This window comes from Anser brachyrhynchus (genome assembly GCF_964034855.1).
Source record: "Anser brachyrhynchus genome assembly, chromosome: 4".
Classification (NCBI taxonomy): Eukaryota; Metazoa; Chordata; class Aves; order Anseriformes; family Anatidae; genus Anser; species Anser brachyrhynchus.
In genome coordinates, this window is record NC_137698.1 from 77,916,398 (window position 1) to 77,944,124 (window position 27,727).

A 27,727-nucleotide genomic window follows, 5' to 3' on the forward strand; every position below is an offset into this window, starting at 1 on the left:
GAAAGCATTAAATAGAGAGGAAAATAAAAGGTGATTTCAGAATGAGCTGCTTGCTTAGAAAAGAAAAATAAAGCAAGGAGTTACCTAGGAGTGCCTGTGGGATTGTTTCAGGGCATCAGCTCTGTCAGTGCGGCTGGGGTGGGCGCACTCGCTCTGCCTGCAGCCCGGGGCAAGGGGGCACGGGTGTAGGGTGTGGGTCACGCACCTCGCTTCATCCTGCCATGCCCGAGGAGCTGGAGTGACCCCGAAAGGCCGAGCAACCCCACTTTCACTGCTGGTGAGCCTTTCCAAGTCACGCAGCCCAGCGTTTAACCTAGGGGACTCTCTGCTGCTCTCTCCAGCCGAAACGTAACAGTGCTGGGGTTTGTCTGGAGCCGCAGGGAGAGGAGAGCATCGCTCTTTCTGGTGAAGCCAAAAGCCTGGAGGGTTGGAAGGGAGAGAAATTCGCTCCTCAGAGCTGCAGCTGTCAGTAGTGGAGCCGGGGCGGGTTGGGCCCAGCTTCGCCAAAGTTTTTTGCTTTTCCCCGCCAGGGAAAGAGGCAGGAAAAGTTCAGGATCTCGTTCATGTTGCAAAACCGGGCTTTGGGATGGGGGAATTTTTGGAAGGAGGAGTTTTTGGACACCCCTAAGCCTTAGCTTGGTAGCCCTGAGCCTCCTGGTGCTGCTGGCCTCAAGGCTCAGCCTGGCGGAGCAGCAGCCACCACCACGGCGCTCCCTCAGGCTGTGTTTCTCAGCCCCCTGCCTGGCAGTGTCGGCACCCTCTCCTCCCCATCGACAATTGCTCCCCTATTTGCCCTTTCCATCCCGTTTGCAATTCCATGGGTTTTTTGCCTTTATTTGTTGATGACACTAAATTTATCCGGATGGCGGTCGAAGTCGTGTCTGAGGCAGGAGAGCTGCAGGCTGCGCCCTGGGGACCTGGTGCTGGCCCTGCTGCTGGCCTTGGGAACATCATTTTCCCTCTGGACTCTCAGGGTTTTAATCTCCAGAGGGGGGGAATTCTGGAAAAAAACAAACAAACAAACAAACAAGATAAACCCCAAGCAGCCGATTTTTTGGTAGGCTTTTCCCTTGAATTTCCACAAGAGGGAAAAGGGACAGATTCTCATGAGAATACATCGTGCCGGTGGCTGATTTCTGTCCCTCTGCCAGCCCCGCAAAAAGACATTTTCGCATTTCTGGACACGAGCTGTGTTCACACACTCAGCAGCTCCGGGGGTGACTTTTCCCTGGGAAAAGGGGGGAGGAGAGCAGGGCAGAAAAGGGCTCCCTCTGCGCTGGCTGGTCCTGTGCTCAGCCCCACTGTTTGGGGTTCCTGGGGGTGTTTTCAGCAGCAGGTGCTGCCCTTAGGGTTGAAACAAAGTTGTTGGGGGATTTGGGGGATTTACTGTGCTAAAATAATTCTTCGGGGCTCTCAGCCACGGCCTAGGTCTGGTGCTGAGCTCGGTGTCACAGCCCCGGGGGGACACATTGCATCCCCTCTGCTCTGAGCTTGGGGCACCAGGGGGGAGCTGAGCCCTTTTCCCCCAGTTTCTCTTCTTGGTGGGGGGATCTGAGCCCTATGAGGTGCACAGCTGCCTGGGGGGGCCACGGCTCAGTGAGCTCCCCAGTTGGCGGCTGGGCTGGGAGCACAGCGGGGTGCAGGAGGAAGAATCTGGGGAAGGTGTTTTTGGGAGGGTGTTTGGGAAAGTGTTTGGGAAGGTGTTTTGGGGAGGTGCATGGGAAAACGTTTGGAAAGGTGTTTGGGAAGGTCCTGGCAAGGTGTTTGGGGAAGGTATTTAGGGAAGCTGTTTTGGGACCTCACTCCCGGGCAGTGCTTTGGGGCAGCATTTCGGGGCAGCATTTCTGGAAAATGCTTCAGGGACGCCCTTTGCGGAGGGCTTTTTGGGAAGGCGCTTTGGGCAGGGGCTGCGGGCTGAGGCACCCTGCGGGCAGCAGCCCTCACCTGGCCGGGGGCGGTGGTTTTTTTTTTTTTTTTTTTTTTTTTTTTGGGGGGGGGGGCGGTGTTCAGCTCCGACCCCCTCCGGGCTCGGCGGCCACCTGCGCGGCTCCGCCTGCAGTGCCAGCAGCGGCCACCGGGTGGGGCGGCAGGGCAGAGAGTGAGCGCGGCGCCGGGGGGGCGCCGGCACCGGGATGCGCCGGGGGGGGGAGGAAGAAGAGGAGGAGGAGGAGGAGGAGGAGGAGGAGGATGGGGGGGGGGGAGCAGCCCTGCAAGGGGTGTATGGGGGGGGGCGCACCCCGGTGTACGGTTGTGGGGGGGGTCGTGGGGAAGTGGGGGGGGGGTCCCCGGTGGATGGGATGTGCGGGGGGGGGGGTTCCCTGCACCGGGCTGCGGTAACGTGGGGAGGGGGGTGGGGGGGATCGTCGTGAAGAGGGACACGCGGGGGGGGGGTCCCACAGCGGGATGCGTGGGGTGTTTGGCACCGATTCCCTGCAGCGGCGTGAGGGGGGGGGGGCTCAGCACCGAGTCCACCGAGGCCCCCCCCTCAGCTCGCACTGTGCCCACGGGAGAGCCCGGACACGCGTGGGTGGGGGGCGGCTCTGTGTGGGGGGGGAGACAGGGGACTGCCTGCCCCGGGGGTGCCCAAGGATGCGGGGAGCGTGGTGTTGGGGGGGGGGCGCTGCGCCCCCCCTCCGGGACCCTCCGGGGGGATCCCCGCACCGGGCCGGGCAGGAAAAGGGGCTCCGGTGCCGGCTCCCCCCGGGATCGATCACCTCAAAGCAAGGCTTTTGGGGGGGGGTCCTGCCCTGTCCCCAGCTCCCGGGGAGCCGCAGCGGCGTGGAGGGGGGGTGGGGGGGCTCAGCCCCTCTCGGAGCTCCGCAGTCCCACCGGGCACCAGACTCAAACCAGCTGGGGAGGCTACGGGGGGACGCGGGGGGGGGGACGCGGGGGGGGGGGGGGGGCGGCGAAGGAGCGGGGGGGAACTCAATGAACTTTTGTTTTTCCTGTAATCTGAAGCAAATGCTTTGCAAAAGTGCCTGTAACCAGGCAGCCCGGATACCTGCCTCTGCCTCCATCGCTGCTGGGGCTGAGGGGGGGGCCGGGGGGGCCGGGGGGGGCGGCAGCCTCCTGGGCGAGGCAGCGGCTGGCTCGGAAGCACCGCGGGGAGACAGCGGGTCCCCCCCCCCCAGACCTGAGCCCTGTGTCCTGGGAAGGGGGGGGGGGGCAGAACAGTGGTTGTGGCCCCCCCCGAGAAATAGGGGTGAGGGGTGGAATATGGCAAACCCGACAAAAATGTCTTGTGGGGGCAGAGGGTAAATAAATTGCAAGGGGCAAGTTCTCGGGAGCGAATAACCGGAGGGGGAAATCATTGCAAGGGGGTGAATAGTAGGGGGGGGGGGGCATTGCAAGGGGGTGAATAATTGGGGGGGGGGGGCATTGCAAGGGGTAAGTTGGTGCAAGAGGCCAAGGCAGGGCGGGGGTAAAGCACTCCGGGGGCAAATCAGCAAAGGGGGAAATCCCTGCAAGCGGGGAGGGGATGGGGGCAGCACGGCGGGCAGGGAAACTGGGGGGGGGATTACTATGGGGGGGCAAACCGCTGCAAGGAGCCAGCCGTGGGAGAGGGCAGAGTGTCTCAGAAAAGGAAGGGGTATTGGGGGGGGGGGGGGTCATTGCCTGGGGCAAACTAGTGTGGGGGTGAATAACTGAAAAGGGAAAATTATTGGGGATAAATCCTGGGGGGCATCACTGCCAGGGGGAAGTCACGGGGGGGGGCTAGTTCTTGAGGGGGGGGACATTGCTGCAGGGAGGGATCGTAAAGGGTTGAGCTCTGGGGGGTTCGTTGGAAGGGGGAAATCCTTGGAGGGGGTAAGACTTGGGAGGGGGGATCCTTGCAAGGGGAAGCCATTAGGGGTTTACACCGGGGGGGGGGGTGTTGTGTGGGAGAAATATTTGGGGCTAACAGTGGTGTGGGGAAGGGGGGGGAACCCGGGGCTCGGGCGTTGGGGTGACATGGCAAGAGGGGTGCGAGTCACCCTAAGGGGAAAACTGTGGGTGGGGGTAATTCTTGGGGCAGGGGGTTGTAAGGAGGGACTCATTAAGTAGAGGGGTAAATCTTGGGGTGAGGGGGCAAATCTTGGGGGGGTAAATCTGGAGGTGGGGAGATTGCAGGGAGGGATTCATTATGGGGGGGGCAAATCTTGGGGGGTAAATCTTGGGATGGGATAAATCTTGGGGTGAGGGGGTTGCAAGGAGGGACTCGTTAAGTGTGTGTGTGGGGTGAATCTTGGGGGGGGTAAATCTTGGGGTTGGGGGGATTGCAGGGAGGGAGTCCTTAACCGAGGGGGGGGGGGCAAATCTTGGGGGGTAAACCTTGGGGCGAGGGGCTCGCGAGGAGTGGTTAAGCATCGGGGGGGGGACACACAAATCATTGGGGTGGGGGGCGCCGGGCTGAGCCGCGCTTGTCTCTCCGCAGGCCGAAGGTGCGGACGGCGGCGGCGGCTGCAGGAGGAGGAGGAGGAGGAGGAGGAGGAGGAGGAGGAGGAGAGGAGGAGGAGGAGGAGGAGGAGGAGGCCGAGGAGCGCGGCGTGACCGTGCGGCGGGCGGCGGGCCAGGGCTCGCACGCTCCAGCGCCGCGTCCGCCCGGCTCGGCCCGCCTCCCCCGGAGCCCTCTGAAGTGAGGGTGGGTGTGCGGGGGAGCAGCCGGGGCTGGCGGCGAGCCCAGCCCGGCTTCCCCGCCTCTATATAAACACACATTGACTTTCTGTTACCCGAACTCACATCGCGAGGGGCTATACCGAGGCAGCCCTGCCTCCTCTTTACAGGAGTCTTGTGAAAAGTCTGGGGCTAACAAATAACCGGCGTATATATATATATATATATATATATTTATATATATATTTATGGAGATATATTTATGTGGAGGGAGATAGAGATATAAACCGATCTGTCTCGCTCCGTGTGTATAGATACATATATAGAGCTATTTAATTCTTCCATCTCTCCAGGTCTTTGCTGACTTATTTTAAGATTTTTTTTTTTAGTATTTTTAAAAATCTCGCTCCTTTTTTTTTTTTTTTCCTTTCATTTTTTTTTTCTCCTTCTGGTGTGTGTGGCTTGCCTTGAAAGCGAGCGAGAGCCAGAGCATCTGCATTTGGACTTTTTGGGGGTCTTTTTTTTTTTTCACTCCGGGGTTTTCCTTTTTAATTTTTTCTTTCTCGCGTTTTTGGCTACTCAGGACCCCCACGCCCCTCTTTTGGGGGCTCTCCTGTTGCTTTTTTTCCTTTTTCCTCTCTTTTAGTGTTGTTGGTGTGTTTTTCTTTTTTTTTTTCTTTCTTTTTTTTTTTTTTCGCCTGTGTCACTCTGTCAAGTTTATTCCAAACAAGAACAAAGTTTTCAGAGAGGGACAGAGGAGAAACTCCTTTTTTTTTGCCCCTTTTCAATTTTTCCTTGCCCTTTTTTTTTTTTTTTTTTCCCCCTCCTTTTTTCCTGCTGTTTTTCTAACCTGCCGGCGGAGAGGGGGGCGAGCGCGGCCCCCCCGCCCCAGGACCCCCCAGGCAGGGTCAGTGTGCGCTCCGCAATCGCCCTCTTTCCGTGCGTGCGTGTGTGTGGGTGCGAGTGTGGTGCCTGTCAAGGGGCTGTTTCTCTCCCCACCCTCCTCCTCCTCCTTCTTCCAAATATGCTTTTTGAAAGTTTTGATCTCGTCTCGGCACTGGCTACCCTCGCGGCGTGCTTGGTGTCACTGACTTTGCTGCTGGCCGTGTCCCAACAGCTGTGGCAGCTCCGCTGGGCTGCCACCCGCGACAAAACCTGCAAGCTACCAATCCCTAAAGGCTCTATGGGATTCCCTTTAATCGGAGAAACCTTCCACTGGCTCCTGCAGGTAAGGAGGATTCCCTTCCCTCCCTGGAAGGTGGGCTGGGACCGGCTGCTTTTTTTTTTTTTTTTTTCCCTCTCTTTTTTTTTTTTTCCCTCCCTTTTTCTTTCCTTTTGCACGGGCTGCGATTGCATCAGGCGGGCTCCCGGCGAGCTGGGGAGGCAGATGGGGCCGGGGGGGACCGAGGGAGCCCGGCTCGGCTCGGCTCGGCTCGGTTCGGCTCGCCCGGGGCTCCGCGCTGCGCTGCCCGGCCCGGGGCGCGCCGGGGTTCCCCCGGCGGGGGCTGCGCGGTGCCGGGGAGGCGGCGGGGGGGAGGCTCGGGGGTCTCCCCCGCGCTGCCAAAAAAGCCTTTTTCTTCCCCCACAACCCGAATCCAAGCAAAATGAAAAACCGAAATCAGCCAAGCCCCGGGGGCGGCACGCGGGGATTTGGCTGCCCCGGGGGGCTGCGGGCACCGTGCGGGGGTCCCCGGGTCTCGCCCCCCCCCCCCCCTCGCTGCCCGCTCCGCGGCCCCGGGAGCTGCTCCCGGCCGTGTCCCCGACCCGCCCGGCTCGGGTCCGGTGCCGGGGGAAGCCCACGGAGGTAATCGGGAGCTTAACCCGGGATTAACCTCGCTAAGTGCTGAGCAGCAGCGGCGGGCGGAGCGGGATCCCCTCGGACCGCGTTGAGGAAGGGTGGCTGCCAAAAAAAAAGGGAAAAAAAAAAAAAAAAGAGAGAGAGAGAAGGAGGAGGAGGAGGAGGAGAGGAGGCTGGCGGCCGCCGGGGGTGCCCCGCTCGGGGGGAGCCGCGGGCCGGGCTGGGGGCACCCCGCCGCTCGCAGCCTCCCGGGAGGGAAGCCCCGAGGACAATTAGCCCGAGCCTTTCCCACCCCGAGCCAAACAAACCGGCGAGCGGAGCCTCCGCCGGGATGCTCCCGCCGCCCGAGGTCGCGTTTCATTGACGGCACGGCCCCGGCACGGCTCCTCCGGGCAGCGCTGCCCAGGACCGGCTGCGCGGCTGCGGCTGGCCCGGCCCGGCCCGGCCCGGCCCGGCTCGGCTCGGCTCGGCGCTGGGGGAAGCCCCGAGGTGTGAGCCCCCGCACCCCGAGCTCTCCCCCTCCCCGGCCGCGGCGCCGAAGGGGTTAACCGCGCGCTCTCAATAGGGCTTTATTTTTTAAAGAAATTTATCAGATTTTTACAGGGGGACCAGAAAAGGGTTCTCGCTTTTCCACAGGCTCCATCCAAACAGAGTCCAGGGCTAAAAATACAGAATTTTGTATAAATTGGACTCCATTCGAAACTTCTCCCACATAAAGGTCCTCTTTGTGCTGCCCTGGAAATGGTGTACAAATAACTCTTTATTAATGCCACAAAAAGGACTTTAATTATATTTACGCAGATCAAGAAACAGGGTCACCTGAACATCTGAAATTCACAACCGCGCTTTTGTTTCAAAATAAACACACGCACTCGCAACCCGCGATCGCTCGCAGCGCTTCTCCCGGCGGGTCGGGGTTTGGGGGGGACCCGGCTCGTGTCCCCCCCCCGCCCCGCCGCTCCGCCCGGCTCCTCGCCGACAAAAGCCCCCCCCGGAGCATGTGGGAAAGTTATTAAAGCCGCCCGAAATCTGCAGATTTACTTAGGCGAATCGCAGCCTTTCGAGTAAATTCGGTCTGAGCGAGGGGGGAAAAAAAAAAAAAAAGAGGGAAAAAAAAAAAAGGAGGGAAAAAAAAAAGAGAGGGGAAAAAAAATGAGGGAAAAAAAAAAAAAAGTGTTTTAAAAGCGCCGGGGGAGGTAGAAAAAGGGAGGCGGACGGGGGGCGGAGGGCCCCGGCGGGAGGAGCGGGCAGCGCCGGGCGCCCCGACGGAGGCAGCGGGGCTGTGCGCGGGTGGGACCCCCGCATTTCGGCCCCCCCAGACCCACAGGCACAGCTCCCCCCTCCTCGCCTCTTCCCCAGGCTGCTCGCCGGGCGCCCGCTTCCAAAAAACGGGGAGGGAGGGGGGGGGAAAAAAATCCGAAATCCCCGCGGAGCTGCTCCGGGAGCGATGCTGCTCGCGGGGGGATGCGGGGACGCGGAGTGGGAGGGGGGATCCCCACGCGTGGGGTTGGGGGGGGCCGTGCGGTGACACCGGCCTCTCGGGACCCCCCCCCCCCCACCCCACCCCGTGCTCCCCCCCCCGCAGGGCTCCTGCTTCCAGTCCTCGCGGCGGGAGAAGTACGGGAACGTGTTCAAGACGCACTTGCTGGGGCGGCCGCTGGTGCGGGTGACGGGCGCGGAGAACGTGCGGAAGATCCTGATGGGGGAGCACCACCTGGTGAGCACCGAGTGGCCGCGCAGCACCCGCATGCTGCTGGGGCCCAACACCGTCGCCAACTCCATCGGCGACATCCACCGGCACAAGAGGAAGGTGAGGAGCCCACGCGAGACCGGGCGCGCCGCGCGTGGGTGGGGGCGCGGGGAGCGGGGGGACCCCCCCCACACCTTTTTCCCCTCCCTTTCCCTCCCTTTCCCTCCTCCTCTCCCTCCCCTGCTTCCCTTCCCCTCCCTCTACGCCCCCTCCCAGACCCCCCCCCCGTGGGCGGTCCCGCGTGGGCGCCCCCCCCCCCCCCCCCCGTGTCCCTGCTCGGAGCCTTTGAGGAATTTAAAAGGGCGATGGGAGAGCGGGAGGGAGCCGGGGGGGGGCACACGGGGCGTTCCCGAGGGCTGTCTCTGCCCCCCCCCCCCCCCCCGCTGCCCACCCGTGGATGGGGACACGCGTGGCGGGGGCTGCCGTGGGCTGGAGGCCGGGAGCGGCCCCGCAGAGCTCTTAAAAGGGAGATGAAGGAAGGAGGGGGGCGGTGTCGGGGGGGAGAGGGGGCGATGCAGTGCGGACCCCCCAGCTCCAGGCTGCGCCAGAGGGGGCTGTGGGGAGCCCCCACTGGGGTCCTGCTTGCTGTAGGGTTTTTGTGACACTCAGCGTTCACAGGACTTCAGGGAATTTGGGGTGGTGATGGGGGTCCCCCAGTGAAGGGGGGGTTCAGGGCTGGCTGGGGGGGGCAGTCCCAACCCCTCACCTCGTCTCCCCCCCGCGGTGGTCCCGCTGCCAGACCCTCGGCACGCACCCCAAAGCAGGCCAGCAGTGGGGGCAGCCGGCTCTCAGGGGGCAGTGAGCGTCCTCGGGTGTCGGGGATCGACCTCAGGGCCCCCCCCCCCCCAGACAAAACTCCCGCAGGCGAAGGCGGTGGCAGAGGTGACAGGCAGGGCGTGCTGGCGTGGTGGCACGGGTGATGGTGGCATGGGCGATGGCTTTCACATCCCTGCCTCGACGGGAGAGGCTCTTGCCCTGCTGGGTCGGGGCGGGGGGTTAATTTGGGGGACGGTGAAGGGAAAGCATCTCCCCGCTCCCCAAAAGCTTTGCCCCCAGGTGGGGGTGATTGAGGTGCCCAGCACCAAGGGGCTGCCCCAGCCCTTGTCCCGAGGCAGACTCCGCTCTCCTCTCCATGCTCCAGCAGGATTCCTTATCCTGGCGCGTGGATTTCTCTGAAATCCCTACCGAACCCCATCGCTTCTCTTTCCTCTTGGGGTTAGGATGAGAAGACCACCTCGGCCTGACTCCCACGAGTCACATTTCTTAACAAAATGTCACCGGGACCCCGCTGTTTGGTCCCTGCCCGGGATTGGGGCGAGCTCGGTGCCTGCAATTGCACCGCCGGCTGCTTGGGCTGCTCCTTTTTGTCTTAAGGAGGGAAAAATATTTTCCATCCCTGCCGTGAAAGGTTGTGCGTGGGGCTGTCCCATCACAGAGCATGTCCAGGGGAAGGAGAGGTGCAGGGACAGGGATGGTTTTCCTCCGGCAGCAGGGGAAGGCAGCGGTGAAGCTGCAGCTCTGGCTCCCGTTTGTTTGCTATTATGAGAGGGTTAAGTGGCAGCAGCCGGCGATGTGAAGGTGCCTCCGCTCTCCTCTGCTGCTTCCTTGCTTATCTTGTTTGGCAAAACAGTTTTTTTCTGCTGAAGAGTGGGCAGCTCAGGCCTTTGGTTGAGATGTCCTCAATAAAAACCGCAGAATCCAAACCTCAGGAAAAGATGCTGGGGGGAGGAGAGGAGAGCGTGGGTTATGGGAACGAGGTCATGGAAAAGGGAGGCCTGACCTCTGTGGTATCCTGATGGACTCATAATTTGTACCACAGCTCAGCTGGGGAGCGCTGGCACCAGAAAGGAGCAATACCAGCGGTGTAGCGAGGGGACAGCCTCTCTCCCTCAGTACCTGCCTGTCTCACTTATATGCTAGGCTGTGAATCCCAGACCCAAATATTCCCTGTATTTTTGAGCCCAAGGCTGGTCTGGATCTCCATTCTCCTCCTCAAAACTCTTTTGCCTTCCCAATTTTTAGCATTGCATATGATCCCAAGCTTGCCAAGATCCTAATTCCTGCCTCAGGGATGGCTAAAGCCTCCTGAGAACAGGTAGAGCCCTCTGTCCCAGGATGCCCTGCTGTTGGATCAAGGCTCTGACGCCACCCCTGTGCAACCGAGCCATGGCCTCAGATGTTTATGGACCACAAGTGCTTCTGCCCACACCCCTCACCTTGCTCTGGGCTCTGGTGTAGCAGAGAGCAAGATTAGCAGGGCTGGGGATGCTGCGGGGCTAAGCAGACTTTAAGCTTTCTGTTTCATCAGCGTGGGTTTGGGTATGATGGGCTCAGCTGGCTGGTTCACTTTCCTTTGAATACGGCAGATTATTCTGATTCCTTCACTCGGTCTTTTAATTACTGTCCTCGCGGGGCTGAGCATCCTGTGCGTCACGCACCCATGGGTGCTCACGGAGCCCAGCGGCTGGAATCTCCCTTTCCTTTGTGCAAACCATCCCTCGCCCTGGGCTGGGCGAGTTGCGCACGCGGAGATAAGGTGAACCTGCTTCTGATGTGAAGCAATAGATCATGCCGTTCCCGGCGAGATTACGATGACCAGATTAAAGGTTTTTCCAGGCCAGGTGCCTTCTACGGGCAGAAATTAGCGGTGCCTTTTGCGTTTGTTAGCCCTGGGCTTTTGTTGCTGTTAAATGGCATTGAATTTTAACTCTCCCCATCCTGACTGTGAGATACACGAGGAGGAAGCACTAGACTGAGATTTAAGCTTGCTCCTTCCACGTAGAAGTTTTCCTCTTAGGTACCTGCTCTGTACCTCCCTGCTGGGAAGCCAAGCAAAAAAAACGTTGGCGGAAGATGGCATTTTTCACAGATTTCACCAACTTTCTCAGCAAGGGTGCTAGTATTAATAGAAAACGTTAAAAGATTCAGAGCAGCCTGAGAGCTCCACGAAGAAGAGCAGCAGTAGCTCCTGGGAAACCTGTGGGGTTGTTGATAACTCGGTTTAAACCTCGTGGGGCTTTCTGGAGCAGCAGCTCCATCCACCTCTCACATTCCCTTCCCTCCCCGCCTCTCTCAGCTCGACTCTTTGCTCACTCTTAAATTACTTTCTCATTCTCTGGTCCTGCCAGAAGTTGCCATGAGGTATCGTTTCCCTTGAGGCTGCCTGTGGCATTGGGTGCCAGCTGGCAGGAGGAAAAGGAGCGTGAAACCCCATGTGCTCACCCTCTTCTGCGACCCAAAGCACTGGGATCATCTCTAGCTCTTGTCCCACCAACCGCTGCATGGTCACCACCTGAAATGAGTCCCCATCACCTTCCTATACGCCAGTGGAGCTGCGCTTATTTGCACCAGCACTGGCAAATGCTCATTCGTTGTTCCTGGCAATCAAGCTGTGGTCTCCTCTTGGTGGGACAGGTTGCCACTCAGACAGCAGACAAGCTCTAGCAAGAGCTTTAAGCCCAGCATGTTCTTGCGTGGTATTTCTAGTAGCTTGCCGCAGAAATCAGCTGTTCTGCTGGCCGTGTGTTGCAGAGGTTTCCACAAGATTTTAGCTCTTCTCTGTGATTTTAGCACCAGCAAGTTGCAGCTGTTGCTGGTGGGTCTGCAGTAGTTGCCCATGATGGTGATGGGATCAGGGCTGGGGTGGACAGCTCGGTCTCTGGAGCTCTTCTCTCAGGTTTGCTGTTTCACTCTCCGAACTTCTCTTCATGATCTTATGAGGATTCAACATTCCCCTGCATAAAGTGGGTGAATATCCTTCTCCATCCCTGGCTATCAGAGGCTTTAATCCCAGAGGTGTCGATAGAGGGCTCTGAGTTGTTCTCCCGAAAGGTGCTTAGGAGGAACATGGCCACATTAAGAAAACAATCCCTATGGCAGCTCTGCTTTCCCATCCCCTGTTTATTAAAGCTCCCCTGCAGGAAGCCATCAAAGTTTGTACAAATTGGAGAAATTTTCCTTTGGGGCCTCTCCAAGCTTTGTTGGAGAAGAGGTCTCAGGTACAAAGTCAGCTTTGCCCAGGGCTGTGACAGCTTGTGGGGTGGGAGGCAGGGCTTGTGTGCCTCGGGGGCATCGTGCTGCTGCAGACATCATTAGTGCTGGCTCTGTCCTGGCCCCAGATGAAGCTGTCGGATGAGAGCACTTTACAAGCAACCCCAAACTCCTCAGCCTCCTGAGATAGATGCCTACTGCGAGGTTGTTACTGCCAGGGGGTCACAGAGCTAATGTCGAGGCTGGAGAAGGATCTGGGCTGCCCATGCCACACTGGAGGGAGCTCATTCCTTTGTCCTGGCCTTTTTGTTCCCAGGTCACCTGGTGGTGACTGGCAGGAGCAGCGCGTTGCTCTCCTGCCTGGCCGAGCATGGCCATGGCTTTGCCTTGGCTTTGTGGTGGCAGAACCCCATCCCTCTGCATGGGGTGAAGGACACATCATCCCCGAGGGTTGGACAGGTCGGACACGTTTTGTGTCCCGAGGGAGGGAGGCTCCTGCTCTCCTACAGGAACTCATCAGGGAGGGGTCCTGGGACAGCGCCTGTCTCGGGGCTCTCCACATCCTGCTCTCATTTCGGAGGCACAGCCATGCCACCTCTGCTGTATGGACGGGGATGGGACCCTGTCCCTGTCCGGCTGCTCACGCTGAGTCCATTTCACGTCCCTCCCTAGATTTGTCTTTTTCACCCCCTCGGTTCCCATTTATACCCGTGAAACCCCAGCAAAATCAGTGCAGTCGCTCCAGATTTACCCCGTGTGTGTTTTGGAAGTGTCGACCCCCTGGGCCGACAGCAACGGCAAACGAAGGCAAAGCAAACCTGTGCAGGGACAGCGTGGGCTCTGCCTTTACGGGATTTAAGGGCAGTGGGAAGCTGAATTTCAGCAAACAGAGAGCAAGGTGCTGCCGTGCTGCTGCCCACGAGGGAGCCCGGTGTCTGTGTACAGAGGGGAATGGGAGCTGGAAAAGGCCAGGACACATCACCCTGAGCTTTAGAGTCTGAACCAAGCAGTGCCCGGGGCCAGGAAGGAGTTTCTTGGTGTGGGATAAGCGGTGCCAGCGTGCTCTGGTGCAGGGAAAGGTGGGACAGTGACTTTCCTCGGAAGCATTCAGCCCTGGCAAGAGAGCACTGGACTTGCAGGGCCCGTGCTCTGTTCCAGCATAGTAATCCCAAAATAGGCACAGCTGGCTTAAAAAAAGGAAAAGAAAGAATAAAATAAAAGCAGTCCGTGGGCTGGGTAGACATCCTAGACCCGGAGACTCGAGGAGGAAGCAGACAGTGGTGCAGAGAAACGGCCTGTTTTGTCTCACTGTCCAAAACTACATCATTCATTAACACACCACAATTAATGTTCTGCCTCGGAGGCATACAAGTGTTGAGCTTATTAGCACCAAGTAGAAAGGTCTGAGGCTTTAATATAGTTTGCAAGAGGATTAAGAACACAAAAGGGGCCATAAATTTACAACCAAATATAAACCAGCTGCTGTGGGCAGGACTGGGGGGAGGGAGGGAAGGAGGCAGACGGGGGGAGAGGGGCGGGAGGAGGAAGGAGGGATGGGAGGCGGCGGGACCGTACCTTCCCCGCTGCCAAACACCCCGACCCAGGCTGCTCAGAGAATTTAATATATATATATATATATTTCTGGCATTTCCACCCTCCTCAGCAGGAATTGTAGGGAACGAGCCATCGCCTTCCACCCGAGCCCCCCCGGATCACATCGGGTCAGCTCAGGCGTGCTGGGCTCCAGCTGCCATGCACCAGGCCCCTTTACTCCTTCCCAGGCTGCTGCCCCGAGAGCTTTAACCCACGGGCAAAAGCCACCGGAGCTGGAGAAAAAAAGGCTCCCATTGATGTAGGAGGGCTCCCGCTCGCGGTCTTGGGGAAGAATTTGCTGGCTAGGCTGGCTCATTGACTTTAGACCAAATAGTCCTGTCATCTACGGCGGTGTAAATCCAGAGTAATTCCGATGGATTAAAAAAAAAAGCAAAGCACAGGTGCTCCTGGCTGAAATACAAGGTTTTTGGGTTTTCAGAGCGCCGCCCACCCCAAAACGCCCCGTGTGCTCGCGCCCTGCTTTGGGCTGAGCTGCGCCTGGGCGCGGTGGCAGCCCGGGAGCTGCCCTTACCCCGCGGGCTGAGCCCCCTGTGGGGCTCTGACCATCCACATCCCCTGGGGTAGGAGCGGTGAGATGTCCTCTGAGGCACGGAGGTGACAAAATCCCTCCGTGGGCTGCTCTGGGCAGCACTGGGGGATGCCAGGAGTGCGTCCTGGAGATGGGGGAGAGCTTTTCAGGCTCAGGATCCGTCCTGTGCTGTCTTTGAGTAGTTTTGGTTTTCTGCCATGCCATGGTCTGTCCAGCCAGGCAGCTCGGGCAACTGGGGTCTGTAATGTCCCGCTCATCCCTCTGGGGTCAGAGGGCTTTGTGTCGGATTAACAATCCTCTTTACTTCCCAGGTGGCACTTCTGCCACCAAACATATCTGTCAGCCACCTTGCTCTTCATCTTTCCTCTCCTTAATTGTGCCTGGTGGCTTTGGGTCACCTCAGGCTTTGTCATCTCTTCTTCAGGCTTAGTTTAAAGCCAGAGGGGGCCTCGATGGTAGTCTGCAGGGGCTCACATCTTCACAAGGAGGAACCCCTCTGCACCATCCGAGGCTTGCCCATCCCCATCCGATGCAAGACCTTCCTCAGGAGTTCGGTGGCAGAGCTGGTGAGATTTTACTGCTGCTGTGGAAGCACTTTTCCGAGGTCTTCTTCCATTTCTGCCAAGACAGTGCATGCTCAGGAAAGGCGTATTTATTTCCCCTTTGGGATGGAGCAAGCTGTGTCATGGGGCAGGCGTTTCCCTCCCATCCCCTTGCTCTGCCATGTAACACGTGGCAGGACCAAGGTCTGAGCACTTCTGGGAAGGGCTCTCAAAGGCGGTTTCTTTGCCAAGTCCAGCTTTGCTGCTAGGGGAACCTGTGGGTTTCTTAATCATGTGGGCATCCCTTCCCTTTGCTCCCCCTTCCATGCTCGAGGAAAAGTCTCCAAAAAGAGGGCTTGTCTCCTAATATCTCTCCTCCATTGGTGCAGGGCACCACCCTTGCTGCCAAGTGAGCTTCTCTCCTCTTCTTTAGCTCTGGGTAAGCTCTCACCTCCATGCCACAGATCTGGGATGCAGCATGGTGTCCACAGCCCATCCCAGCTCTTCCCAGCCATCTGCTGCTGGCGGATGGCTGCCCTGACCATGCCATCACCTGCCCTGTGGGCTTGGGGGGCTGCTCCTTCCCTCCAGCTCCAGCCATGGGCAGTGTTGGACCTCTTCTTGGCCTGGTGATCCCCCTTCCTAATCCAAGGTCACTTCTCCTGAACACAGCTCCCATTTCTTTGCTGAGCTACCCACTGATGTGGTAACTTCTCTCTCTTTCCCTCCCTCTGTTCGATTTCCCACTCGAGGAGCAGTGACAACATGTAAGGTGAATTTTGCAGTCCCCCAACGCACTGGTTCCCCATGAGTAAATGGGAGGGAAGGGGGGAGCAGCACTTTGGGGGTGGTGCAGGCACAGAGGTGCTGAAGAACCACAGTGTGTTTGGGTAACCCCACGGAGAGGGCCAAGCAACCTAAATTGCTGAATATAACAGGTTGCATTTTGCTGGTGCTGGATTTTTTTTTTTTTTGAGATGAGACAGTTTTGCAGATGGGGTGCTGAGATAGACATAGGGCGTCCTGCTTCTTTCCTCCTCTCCCCTTTGCATTGCCATCCATTATCCTGTTAAAGGGTTGGAAAGCAAAGCCTCCCATGCCAAGCAAAGTGTTTTTTGAACTGCTTGGACAGGGAGGTTTTGTGCTACAGGGAACCGGGGTGCTTGGGCTGTTTGGTTTTAGTCTGATTTGGAACAGGAAGATAAAATTCTAGAGTTTCTCACAACCCCAAATACTTAGAAAAGAAAAAAAGTAAAAATTAAGGCTATGAGCAATCCTGAAAGGTGCACGATCATCATAACTTGCCCTAAAGATGCTGAGATGATCTCTCTGGTCTTCTTTTTAGTGTTTTTTTTTTTTTTTTTTTCTTTTGTGAATCAGTTGAATGTCATTGAAACTATCCTTTGCAAAGCAGTCTCTTCTACTCCACTTTTTTTCCAGCTGGGCCAAGCCTGGTGAAATTGCCCCTGCTCTGCTCCGTGCCCCACTCCTGCAGCCAGGTCGTTCGTGGTGACGGGTGGCAGCATGCATGGGGCTCTTGTGTTTCTCCTGGGGAGGGATTGCTGCCCTCAGCTCCCCCGCAGCACCCACGCTTCCCACTTCACTCCATGCTGCACTTTGCTCTGCGCGTCCAGAGCTGCTCCTTTCTGGGTGAGCAGAAACTCCTGGCTTTTCCCTCTAAAGGGACCTGGATTCCTCCCATGATGGAGGATGGCGGCAGAGCACGGCACGGGGAAATACCACGAGGCCTCATTTCAGCCCCAGCACAGGCAGAGGTGCTCCACCTTCCAGGGGACCAGCTTGCACCAACAGCAGTGTGTTGGGGCAGTGGCAGGGGCCCACGGAGGTCCTCTCCTCTTGGCAGTACCTTGGCACGGTGGCACAGTCCCACAGCCCTTTTACAGCATTTTCCCTTCTCTCATGCTCCCGGCACCAGGACAGCCTCTTGCCTATGAGTGTTCTCATCCCGCTCCAAAAATATCCTGGTTTACAAGCCCACTGGAGCACGGCAGTGGGCTCCACGCCTGGCAGGGGGAGGCAGACATCCTTTACAAGGTGGTGACAGGGCAGGGCTGGGAAAAACACCGCCTGGACTTTGAGGTGTAGGAGGCAATAGCACGTCTCCAGGTTGGGACACTGCTTTGGATGCTTCCCTGACACATACTGCTGGTGCCAAATTGGTTTGCAAAAACGTCTCCGCGTTGATCGTGCCTTCGTTTTGTTGGGCCAGTAGCTCCGAGCTGGATGAGGCACGGGTGTCCGATCCCAGCTTCTTCTCCTGGAGGGTGGGAAGGAAAATTTCCGCTCCCTCTTTCTGTGCTGGAGAGCAGGGGACCCACAGATTGTGGTGGTGAAAGGCAGGGGATGAAACTTGCGCTTGAAGGGGGAAGTTTATCTGGCACCAAGGAGGGGTAAAATGATGAAAAGCATCATCCCTGATAATTACACTTCACCCCAGCTACAAAATGAAGCTTTTTCTAAGCATAAAAATGCTGTGGGTTGAAGCTGAAGGTGTTTTACTTGAATGTCCACTCCTCTTTGGTGAGGTTTAAGGATGGGGTTGGGGTGCACTCCATCCGGGACTGGGGGCTGCTCACTGTCATGCAGAGCTGGACCTCTGCGGGAGATCCCGGAGCTGAGACACCGGGAAGGAATTTTCTGCCTTTAGGAAACCCATAAATCTTTAAATATCCTGTTTCCACTGTGAGGCGGATTCGGAAGTTTCCAACTGGGTGGTGGGGGTCTCCCCGGGCAGGGGGTAGGCGAGTGCATGCGGGTGTGAGATGCACAGAGCAAATCCCCAGACTTGGCTTTTTTTAGGACACGGCAAAAATGTGGAGAGATGAAGGCTCTTCCCAGCATCCCCCCAAAGCCCTGGCCAGCTGCCCCATGGCTGCTACCGGACCCCCCCTGTAAGGGGCATCCCCTTAGAGCTGTTTTTGCCTCCGGGCTGCTCGGGATCAAACTTTTTGTGCAGCGATGCTCCTCGGCTGGGCTTCACTAGAGGGCGCAGGGATTTTAGGCTAGAAACGCGCCGAGGTCTGTCAGGGAAAGTTGGCTGCCTTTTCCTCCTTTTTAATCAACTGGAAAGATGCAGGGTTGAACTGGAGGTGACTGGAAGGGGATCCAGACTTGTGTCTGGCTGGGGAAGGATCCGCTGACATCTGGGATTAGGCGGCGTGGAGCGCAGCGGCGGCGAGCGGCCGGGACCCGTGACGCCAGCTTTGCAGCCGGATGAGGCTGGAGGAGCCCGACAGCAAAAGGACAGATCAAAAAAGGGCAAAAAAAAAGACCAGATCCCCCCAGTGCAGAACACTCCCCATTTGCAGGCTGTTGGCCTCCACAGGGGCTCATTGTCTCCCTTGTGCCCTTGCTGAGCATCCCTCCTTGGGACGGGCGCGCTCCTCCTGAGTCCAGCTTGGCCGCAAGGTGTGGATCCAGCCCCGGGCTGGTTCTCTGCACTGTGGGGTTGTTTTTTGCGCAGCAGGACCAGAGGTGTTTCTGTAGATGCTGGGCTTTGTGTGGGGAGCAGGGGGGGGGTCCTCATCCCTCATGGGGGGAGGTGTTGGGCAGCAATGTGGGAGGCTGGGGTTTGCCCCAGGTCAGGAGCCCCAGGTGCCACCTCCATCAGGATGGTGGCCCCAAGCAGGGCTGCAACCTCTTCTTCTCCAAGCAGCTTCTTTCCCACCCCGTTGCACACACCCGAGCTGGTCTGCCCGAGCATCGCTGTCCTTTCAGGGCTTAAAAGTAGCCCGTGAAGTGCAGAGAGGCACAGAGAGCAGCAGCCGCATCATCTCGCACCCTCACCCTAGCCCTGCCGTTCATTCATTCTCCCACTCCATTCATTCATTCCTCAGCTCTCTGTAGACATCTGGGGCTGTCTGTCTGTCTGCGAGCACATCTGTCAGTCTGCGTGCATCTTCTCCCTCTCTCCCAGCCCTCCTCCTAGCATCCTGCTTGCACACTGATTTCCACGCCAACCTCTGCCCTGCCGTGTGTGGTGTGATGAGTTTTACTCGGGGCTCAGCCCGCATGCGGCGCGTTATGAAGCAGCTTTTGTCGGGCCTCCCGCCCGGCCTGCGAGGGGACAGAGGTGTTATTTCACCAAACAAACTCCCGGTGAACGATGTGCATTAGCAGTGAGGGGTCGCCGCCAGGAAAATGTTACCTTTCCCTTTGAGTGCTGACTGCAGAGGAAATTCCCACATTTACAGCTCCGGTGCATTCGGCACTCGTCAAAAGAGGGGACGGCTTTGATTTCTCTCCTTTTCTTGTCATTTTGATAACTTTGCAGCACCCCCTCAAGCAACCAGCCTCCGGTGGAGGCTTGCAGCTCCCTCCGTGGGAGCTTGCTTTAATTTGATTTTCCCGGAGGCCTGGCATGTGGCGGTGCATGTGTGCATGCCGCCGTGTGTGGAGGTTAATAAAAAATAAACAAACAGCACTTTTTCCTCCGGTGCACTGTGGGAGGGATGCGGCGGGGATGCCGAATGAAAGCGCGTGCTGTGGGCTGTGCCGGGGGGAGGCCAAGGGACATTCCTGGCATTTCTGAGCTCCTCGTGCAACACGCGGGCTCAGTCCCAAATTGGAGTAAGGAGCCGTTAGCATCGGGGACCTGGGGAGGCCCACTCCTGTGCAGTGTTTACTTGCAGAACTTAAATTAATAGTGTCTGCTGACATCAGGTTTTTAGCCTGGTTTCCCAAGGAAATGAGATGTGTGCGATCTCAGCGTCTGCATGCATGTGCCTCTTTTTCCCAATAGCACTTGAACCTCTGCCTGAGTTCAGCCAGATTTTCAGAGAGCCTAAAGGCCTTGAACTAATTATTTTACTTTTTTTTTTTTTTTGTATATATTTAAAAAGGTTGGTTGTTAGGAGAGAGAGAAACTCCCAGTGCTTCCCACTGAGAGAAAAGCTTGTGTGTGTGTTCGTGCACAACCAGACTATTAGACATTAGAGAAGCCCCGCGGAAGAGCTGTGTTATTAGCACCCAGCTAGTGGGATGAATGCAGGTGGGATGCAGGACACATGGAGCCGCAGGAAAGCTGGCTCCATCCACCCTGCCATGCACAAGGTGATTTGTTTCCTCCCATCTCCAGTCAGCTGCTGGAGAGGGGCTTGGGGGCACTACAATATCACCAGCTGTCTGGGGTGGCTGTGGTGGGGTCGGCCTGGGGAGGCTCCGTCAGCTGAGAGCTCTCCATCAGCCCTTTTTGGCAGTGATTTTGGAAATTGGTCGTTCTGGATGATGAATTCTGGATGATGACAGGCCTTCTGCTCAGCGCAGGAGATTTGTGATGTTCATTTTGGTGGGCAGAAGGGGGTTGTTAGAGAAAGCAGGAGATGTTGGAGCTGCGTAGAAATCTCTGCTCACTCTCTTTCATAGGTTTTCTCCAAAATCTTCAGCCACGAGGCCCTGGAGAGCTATCTGCCCAAGATCCAGCTGGTGATCAAAGACACCCTCCGGGCCTGGAGCAGCAACCCCGAGTCCATCAACGTCTACCACGAGACCCAGAAGCTCACCTTCCGCATGGCCATCCGCGTCCTGCTGGGCTTCCGCATCCCCGACGAGGAGCTCAGCCGCCTCTTCGAGGTCTACCAGCAGTTTGTGGAGAACGTCTTCTCCTTGCCCATGGACCTGCCCTTCAGTGGCTACAGGAGGGTAAGAGATCTGGGCTGAGGCTTCCACCAGCCGGTAACACCAATCTGGAGTTAGGGAGGCTAATCCCTACCTCTATGCATGCTCTTGGTGGGATGTCTTCTCACACTCTGATATCTAAGAAGCAGGTCTATTTTGGGCTAAAAAGTCCTATTTTGGTGGAGTAGAGAGGGAGGCACGGTCATAGGCTTTCAGAGCACGGTGTGCTCCGTGGTTCAGTGCAATGGAGAATACAGTCAGCATCTGCTCAGATTTAATGGGTGATTTTTCCTTGCAACGGCACTTTGCTTTTTTATTTTTATTTTTATTTTTATTTTTATTTTTATTTTTATTTTTATTTTTATTTCTATTTCTATTTCTATTTCTATTTCTATTTCTATTTCTATTTCTATTTCTATTTCTATTTCTATTTCTATTTCTATTTCTATTTCTATTTGTGGGACTCTTCTCCTACCAATGCACTGCCTGTCTGGAGGGCCAGAATCAGCCCTTCTGATTCTAAGAACTGTTCCAGTTCTTCTATGGAGGATGCAAAGTGAAAACGTAAAAAAAATAGCTGTATTTCATCAGGAATTTTGGTAATAGATTTTTTTTTTAATTATTTTTGTGGCTATCACTGCAAATTTTGTTACTGTTATTTGACCACATGAATGAGCCCAGACATTGGCAGCCCCAGGTTAGCTCAGTGCGGCTGCGCTCCCATGCCGACTGCTTTAGTGAGGCCCAGCAATAAAATTGCTTGGGAGCCCCATTTCACTCGCGGGAAGAGGATCCTTTTGGATGAACTGGCTTTCCCCAGAGAGACAGTTTTCCCAGGGACTGCTGTACATCCCGGGGGAGGGGGAGGCCTGTGAACTGGTGCAGCACTGGAGCTCCCACATCCCACCTACCATTTGCACCTAGGTGCCGATTACCTTCGCCTGTAATCGTGCACACCTGGGGCTTGCTCCTCCTGGCCGGGGAGTGACTCCAGCATTTTTATGCTTCTCTTTGAGCACCTGCAAGTGCAATTGGATTCCATAGTTGTGTCTTCCTGAGCACGTCTCCAGCTCCTGGGGATGCTGGGCAGCCCCAGGGCAGGGGGACGGTGGTTGCAGTGCCGTGCCCTACGTGAACTGATGGTTTCCTGCTCCCCAGGGCATCCGGGCACGTGAGACGCTGCAGAAAGGGCTGGAGAAAGCCATCCAGGAGAAACTGCAGAACACACAGGGCAAGGACTATGCTGACGCACTGGACATCCTGATAGAGAGCGGCAAAGAGCACGGCAAGGAGCTCACCATGCAGGAGCTGAAGGTAAAGGTCCTCCCCGCGACCCCCTTGTCCTCAGGGCTTGGGCTCCCTGCGCAGCAGAGCGTGAGCTGGAGCAGGGTGGATTTCTTGGGGGCACACCTGAGGTGGTCGCTCAGAGCTGGGGGTCCCCCGTGTGTTGCTGGAGCTGCAGGTGAACCCTGGCCTGGCAGAGCACGGTGCCAACAAGCCGGTTGCTTTCCTTTGGGATATATTCATCACACTCAGTCCTTGCTTAAAAGCATTTTCAGGGAATACCAAAAGACCGTGCAAGCTTGCTGAAGCTTTCAGCCCTGAGCAGACTCACACCTCTGCCTGTGCAGTTTTCAGGTGTCTCCTCTGCAGGGTGTATGAACCCTTGGCAGGTTATTAATTGCAGCAGGCTCATGGCATGACTTGATTAATCAAGACCCATCCCTGAGGGCTTTTCTCCTGTCTGTCACTGCATCCTCTAAGGCTCTGTAGCAAGCTCTCTGTGGTGTTTCCAGCCTTTCACGCTAGCCACCCGTGTCTCCCTTTTAAAAGGGAGGTTTCTCATTTCCCCTGAGTGCAGGTGAAAGTGGGAGCAGGACTGTGCCCATGCCAGGAGGGACATCGCAGTGAGGTTGGGCTGGAGAGCTGTGGGGTGTTAGGGGGAATGCTGCAGCGTCACCTGAGCAGGGCAGAGAGAATATTCCAGTGGTGGGAGCAATCCTGCCCTCCTCCTGCTGTCAGCAGCAGCAGAACATCCCCATGCAGAGGGCAAGACGGGGGAAATGTCTCTTTGTCCCCTGGAGCTGCACGCCTTGAGACGGAGGGGAAAGAAGTGCCCCAAGGCAGGCTGCTATGGCCCCGTGCCTAGCTCCTGCCATGCCATGGCTCTCGGTCCGTCCGTCTGTCTGTCCCTTCTGCGTCTCACCCCAGCTTCCCTCCTGCCTTTCAGGACGGCACCCTGGAGCTCATCTTCGCCGCCTACGCCACCACCGCCAGCGCCAGCACCTCTCTGATCATGCAGCTCCTCAAACACCCGCGGGTGCTGGAGAAGCTGCGGGAGGAGCTGCGCAGCAAGGGCATCCTCCACAACGGCTGCATCTGCGAGGGCTCCCTGCGGCTCGACAACATCAACGGCCTGCACTACCTGGACTGCGTCATCAAGGAGGTGCTTCGCCTCTTCACCCCCATCTCGGGGGGTTACCGGACGGTGCTGCAAACCTTCGAGCTGGATGTGAGTACTGCTCTGGCGGCGGGGTGCTGCTGCACTGTCACCTCCCCCAAAAGCCCTCTGTGCCTTGTGCAGAGCTCGCTCAAGCCTGGTTTTGATGAGAGCCGGGAAGGATAAATTAGATCCTGCTGGTGGTGGTGGGTGGAAGTGCTGCGGATTCACGGGAGGATGCAGGGATCCGGCCCCTGGTGGGGAAGAGATGCACTCGGGCTGTCAAAGAGGAGACAGCCATGACGCCTCAAAGAGCAAATCGTGACAATGTTTGACGCCAAAATCTGAGCTGGGGTGTGACAAGGGAAAGGTTTGCTGCAGAGGGCACCTCCAGGCTGCCAGATGACAGGCGCATTGCTCACCGCGATGGCTGGAGTTTCCTACCAGCGCAGCAAAAGCTTGAGACCTGGCTGTCACCGCAAATCCTGCTAATGCAAGGATTGGAGTCACAAGCCTTTTAAAGTGCTCAGGGGGTGAGAAATCCTCCCCGTTTCACACCACCCAGGCCCTGACGTGAGCGTTGGGTGGCAGGGTGGGAGCAAAGTGGTGAAGGGTGTGCAGCTCCCCCAGGCTGCCCGGCTCACGGGGCAGTCAGGCACCGCCAGGTTCCTGGTAGGTGGCTGCTGCGAGTGACCACAAAGCAAATAAATTGGAATGGCTCATCTGATGGGCTGGGATAGAGGCAGGGATTAATCCAGCATTCCCATCTCCTAGCACTTTGCGTTGCACTCTTTGCTTTCTTTATGAATCTAGCAACCCCAAAGAAAACAGTGAAAAGCGTTTCCTCTGGGGACCAAAGCTGCTTCGCGCTGTCCCCTCTCTCCCTCCTTGCAGCACGGTTAACACGCTCTGCTTTTCTCTCTCCCCTTCCCCTCTTCCCTGCAGGGTTTCCAAATCCCCAAGGGCTGGAGTGTCATGTACAGCATCCGGGACACCCACGACACCGCCCCCGTCTTCAAGGACGTGGACGTCTTCGACCCCGACCGCTTCGGGCAGGGCCGCAGCGAAGACAAGGAGGGCAGGTTCCACTACCTCCCCTTCGGAGGGGGCGTACGGACCTGTCTGGGGAAGCACCTGGCCAAGCTCTTCCTCAAGGCGCTGGCCATCGAGCTGGCCAGCACCAGCCGCTTCGAGCTCGCCACCAGGACTTTCCCCAAAATCACCCTGGTGCCCGTGGTCCACCCGGTCAACGGACTCAAGGTCAAATTCTTCGGACTGGATTCCAACCAGAACGAGATCCTGACGGGGACAGACGCTATGCTGGGGGCCACGGTGTAGAGCCCGCGAGGGACGGGCGGCTGGGGACAGAGGGGTGGGGTGGGGACACGGGGACGAACAGGAGGGGAGGGGAGAGGACTGAGAAGCTTCTCCACGACGCTCGCTTCGCGGAGACTCCGGGTCGGGACTGCTTTCTCCACCGGTGAAGCTGCCAAAACCGTTCTGCTCCGGGCATGGAGAAGGTTGGGGTGGCTTCGTGCCTCTCACTTCCTTCGAAAAGAGGGAGAGTCGCAAATCCTGAGTAGAACTGGGACTGTCTGACCATACACAGTATCTAAATATTATAAATATATATATATAAATATCTATAAAACACTTCTGCTGCGAGGAGGAGCGCTGCAAAGCCCCGACTGCGGGAAAGGCTTTGGAAATCAGCCGGCAACCAGAGGTCTGGTAGCCCAGGGCGGCTCTTGGGTGGCCGTTGGGCTTTTTTTTAACAGTGTTAAATTAGCTGGTGATAACAGTGTTTTTTGTTTTTGTTTTTGTTTGTTTGTTCAGTTGTGTTTTTTGTTTTGGGGCTTTGGGGACTTCCCTGGGTGAGGGGCAGACAAGCGATGCCCATTCCCACCCCATCCCCTGGGTAGGTTGGGGGGGGGGTGCTGCCGTTTCGCCTCTGCTGCGGGACCGAAAAACCCTGTGGTGCCTTGTCTGGGACCGAGAAGACGGCGAGCTGTCTCTCCAAGGCCTTGGACAAGTGCGTTTTTGCGTTTTGCAAAATGGGCTCTGGGGTGGGGGGGGGGCTTCTGTTTTTTCTCATTGAGTTTCCTGCTGCTGCTACACAGCCTGTGGGCACCCGTCCCATTCCCCCCCCCCCTTGCCTTCTCCACGCAGAGGCACCCATTTGGGGGCATTTTGGTGCCTTTGCTCTCCCTCAGGGTGCAGGCACTGGCCTTCAAAGCGTGCGGCTCCCCTGACCTGCGAGCAGCGGGGCACCCAGCAAAGCCGCCCTGCTCAGAGCTGCTCCTTTCAGGTGCGCCCTCTTCCACGGGAGGCATTTGCATTAAAGGTGATCTCTATAAATAAGCCAACGTCCGCATGGTTTGTCTCGTGTCTGGGTTTTGTTTGGTGATGCGAGAGCTCGGCAGCAAGGAGAGTGAGAGGCGGGCTCCTCGCAAGCTGTCCGCCTCGTCCCACCGCCCACCTGGGAGAGGGGCCCTGCCCAAAGCAGCTCCAGCACAAGCAAGCGGCCACCAAGGTATCTTGAGTTTCATTTGCTGGGTGGTATTTGGTATTTTTTTTTTTTAATTTCATTCTTTTTTTTTTCTTTTTCTTTCTTTTTCTTTCTTTTTTTTTTTTTTTGCATGCAAAAGGCTTCCAGGTTGAGTGTGAGATGGGCGTGTTGTGTTGAAAGCAGATGTTGCCTCATGCGTAGGTGCAGAGCAAAGACACCTCGAGCGCTCTGGCTGGCATTTGGTTCAGACCAGTGCTGGGAAATCCCTCTTGGATTCGAGGCATTTCATCCCTGCTTCACACAGCCCTGCTCCTCTCCCAGCTCCTGCCCTCCATGGTGGAAAGGATGAGACAAGGACCGTGGCTGGGACCTCTCCTAACCGTGGTGGGAAAAGACCTCGTGCTTGGGTGGGCAGCTTGGCTTTCTGCTTTAAAGGTGTCCAGATAAGTCGGAGGGGCTGAAATAGGAAGGACGAAGGGGCAGATGTTGCTTACCAGGTTGCTTTGCAGGTTGTGCTTTTGACGAGTGGGTGCCTCTCTGGAAGGTCGAAGGAAGTGTGGAGTGAGCGACGGCGGTGGCTGCCTTTGCCAGGCTGCCGTCTGGTGGGGGCGGTGGGGAGGGAGGCAGGCTGTGAGCCAGGGGAAGCTCTCGAGGTCAGATTGCCGTCAGCCAAGCTGCCTGAAGCCCCCCCAGGAGCATCCCGGCGGATGGTCCCCACTCAAGCCAAGATGCACGACTTGATTTCCAGGTGGATTTAACCTGAAGTAAAACTCTCAGCCTTCCAAGGGATGCCACTGAGATCCAGAGCTCGCTTTCTGGTTGGTAAGCAGCATGCCAAACCCAAGAGTGAGGTCTCGGAGCTGTGTGCTACCTTGGCACTGTGCTACCTTGGCACCGCGTCCCTGGAACAGAGGCTCAGCTAGTTTGCCAGCCTGGAAATGTTGAGAGGAACACCACTAGCTCAGGCACCAGTGAGATTTTAGGCATTTTCCTTTTCCCTGGTGGAAAGAAAACATTCCCAGAGGTAAAAGGGGCTTAATCAAAATTCGAGTCCCAAAGGGAAGCAAAGGAGAACATAACCTGAATGCAGTGGGAAGAGGAGAGTCTCCTGGAGGCAAGTGTCTGGGGAGAGGCCTGTGGCGCCTGAGGCCATCCACGATCTTGGCTGACGACAAACATTGGTAGGGCATGGGGATGGGGCAGGAGGTGGAGGACGCAGGGCGAAAACCCACCAAAGACCCACTGCTCGGTGCTGTCCAGGAGCCCCTCATTTCCAGCTGAGACCTGTCGGGGGCAAAAACCGTGACTGGGGGAGAGAGGAGGTGAAAAAAGGGGAACACTGGTGAGGGGAATGGCCAACAAGGTCGAGAGGTCTGCTCAAAGCTCGCTGGTGGCTTCGTGCCATGCTCCTGTGAGCAAAACCTCTTGGGGAGACTCAGAAAGGGTTCGGTCCCGCTCGTGCTTACGGGCAGTCAGTGAAGGGCTTCGCCGAAATTGTTATTTTAACTTCCAATGTCGTTACAAAGTGAAAAACCAAACATGCTTTTGAATGAGTGGTTGATTGGAGAGCTGTAATATCAGAAGCATACATCCATTATATATATATGCTTACATCATGTGTATATATAATGTTTGTGTGTGTGAATATTTAATCTAGGCATAAGTAAGTCATGCTTTTGTTTTACCATTCCTAACTAATATAACTTGACTAAAAAAGTTGCTGCAGAGGGTTTGCAGAATAAAGCACTTTGAATCTCAGAATTGTTTGTGTTATTTTTTTTTTCTTAGCACAGTCCAATTCGCTATAATATTATTTTATACATAAATTTTTTTGGTCTGTCTTTATAAACTATTATAAGTACTATTTTTGTTATAATTCAAAATAGATATTTAGTATAAAGTTTTTGCTGTTAAATATTTGTTATTTAGTAAAATATGATTTTTTTTCTCTTTATTGTAAACATTGTCTGGAAAAATATTAATATGTTTTATCACAGTTGTTTTTAATATTAAAAAAAAAAAAGAAAAAGCACTTGTGGGGTTTTTCGTTATGAAATTGGTGCCGTGTGAACATGTGTCTCAGTCATGTGGTTTTTAATATGTATATAATATCATGTGTCGCATATTAAAATGAATGTTGTGTATTTTGTGATCTTAAAAAAAAAAATAATCCATGTGGCTATTTTATAGACTTCCATAATAAAAAGAGTTGAATCTCCAAAGCTTTTGTTTCATGCCCATCTGCATCGCCTCTCGAAGGGCTTGTGGCCTCCTGGTTTGGGGTCTCAGGGTGACACCGCTGTCCTGGGATTTGGTGCCCCCATA

General features: G+C 56.3%; 1 protein-coding gene and 1 long non-coding RNA gene across 2 annotated transcripts in view; one reads left to right on the forward strand and one right to left on the reverse strand.

Moving 5' to 3' along the window:
* LOC308195149 overlaps positions 1–2,067 on the reverse strand; it is a 27,868-nt gene extending 25,801 nt beyond the window's left edge. The window contains exon 1 of the long non-coding RNA XR_013951289.1: positions 85–2,067. This is a non-coding gene — a long non-coding RNA (uncharacterized lncRNA). The remainder of the gene's footprint in view (positions 1–84) is intronic.
* Positions 2,068–5,241: 3,174 nt separating this feature from the next.
* On the forward strand, positions 5,242–27,624 carry CYP26B1 (cytochrome P450 family 26 subfamily B member 1). The gene is made up of 6 exons (XM_080592240.1): positions 5,242–5,821; positions 7,977–8,201; positions 20,202–20,477; positions 21,612–21,767; positions 22,684–22,965; positions 23,839–27,624. Exons 1-6 carry the CDS (start codon positions 5,618–5,620, stop codon positions 24,229–24,231), a joined length of 1,536 nt encoding a protein of 511 aa, XP_080448366.1. The 5' UTR covers positions 5,242–5,617; the 3' UTR covers positions 24,232–27,624.
* Positions 27,625–27,727: the final 103 nt, after the last annotated feature.

Bases quoted from the DNA above. Each gene is read 5' to 3' on its own strand.
- CYP26B1 (XM_080592240.1), top strand. From the start codon at position 5,618: ATGCTTTTTGAAAGTTTTGATCTCGTCTCGGCACTGGCTACCCTCGCG. The intron at 5,822-7,976 runs GTAAGGAGGATT...CCCCCCCCGCAG, and splicing joins CCTTCCACTGGCTCCTGCAG to GGCTCCTGCTTCCAGTCCTC. The intron at 21,768-22,683 runs GTAAAGGTCCTC...CCTGCCTTTCAG, and splicing joins TCACCATGCAGGAGCTGAAG to GACGGCACCCTGGAGCTCAT.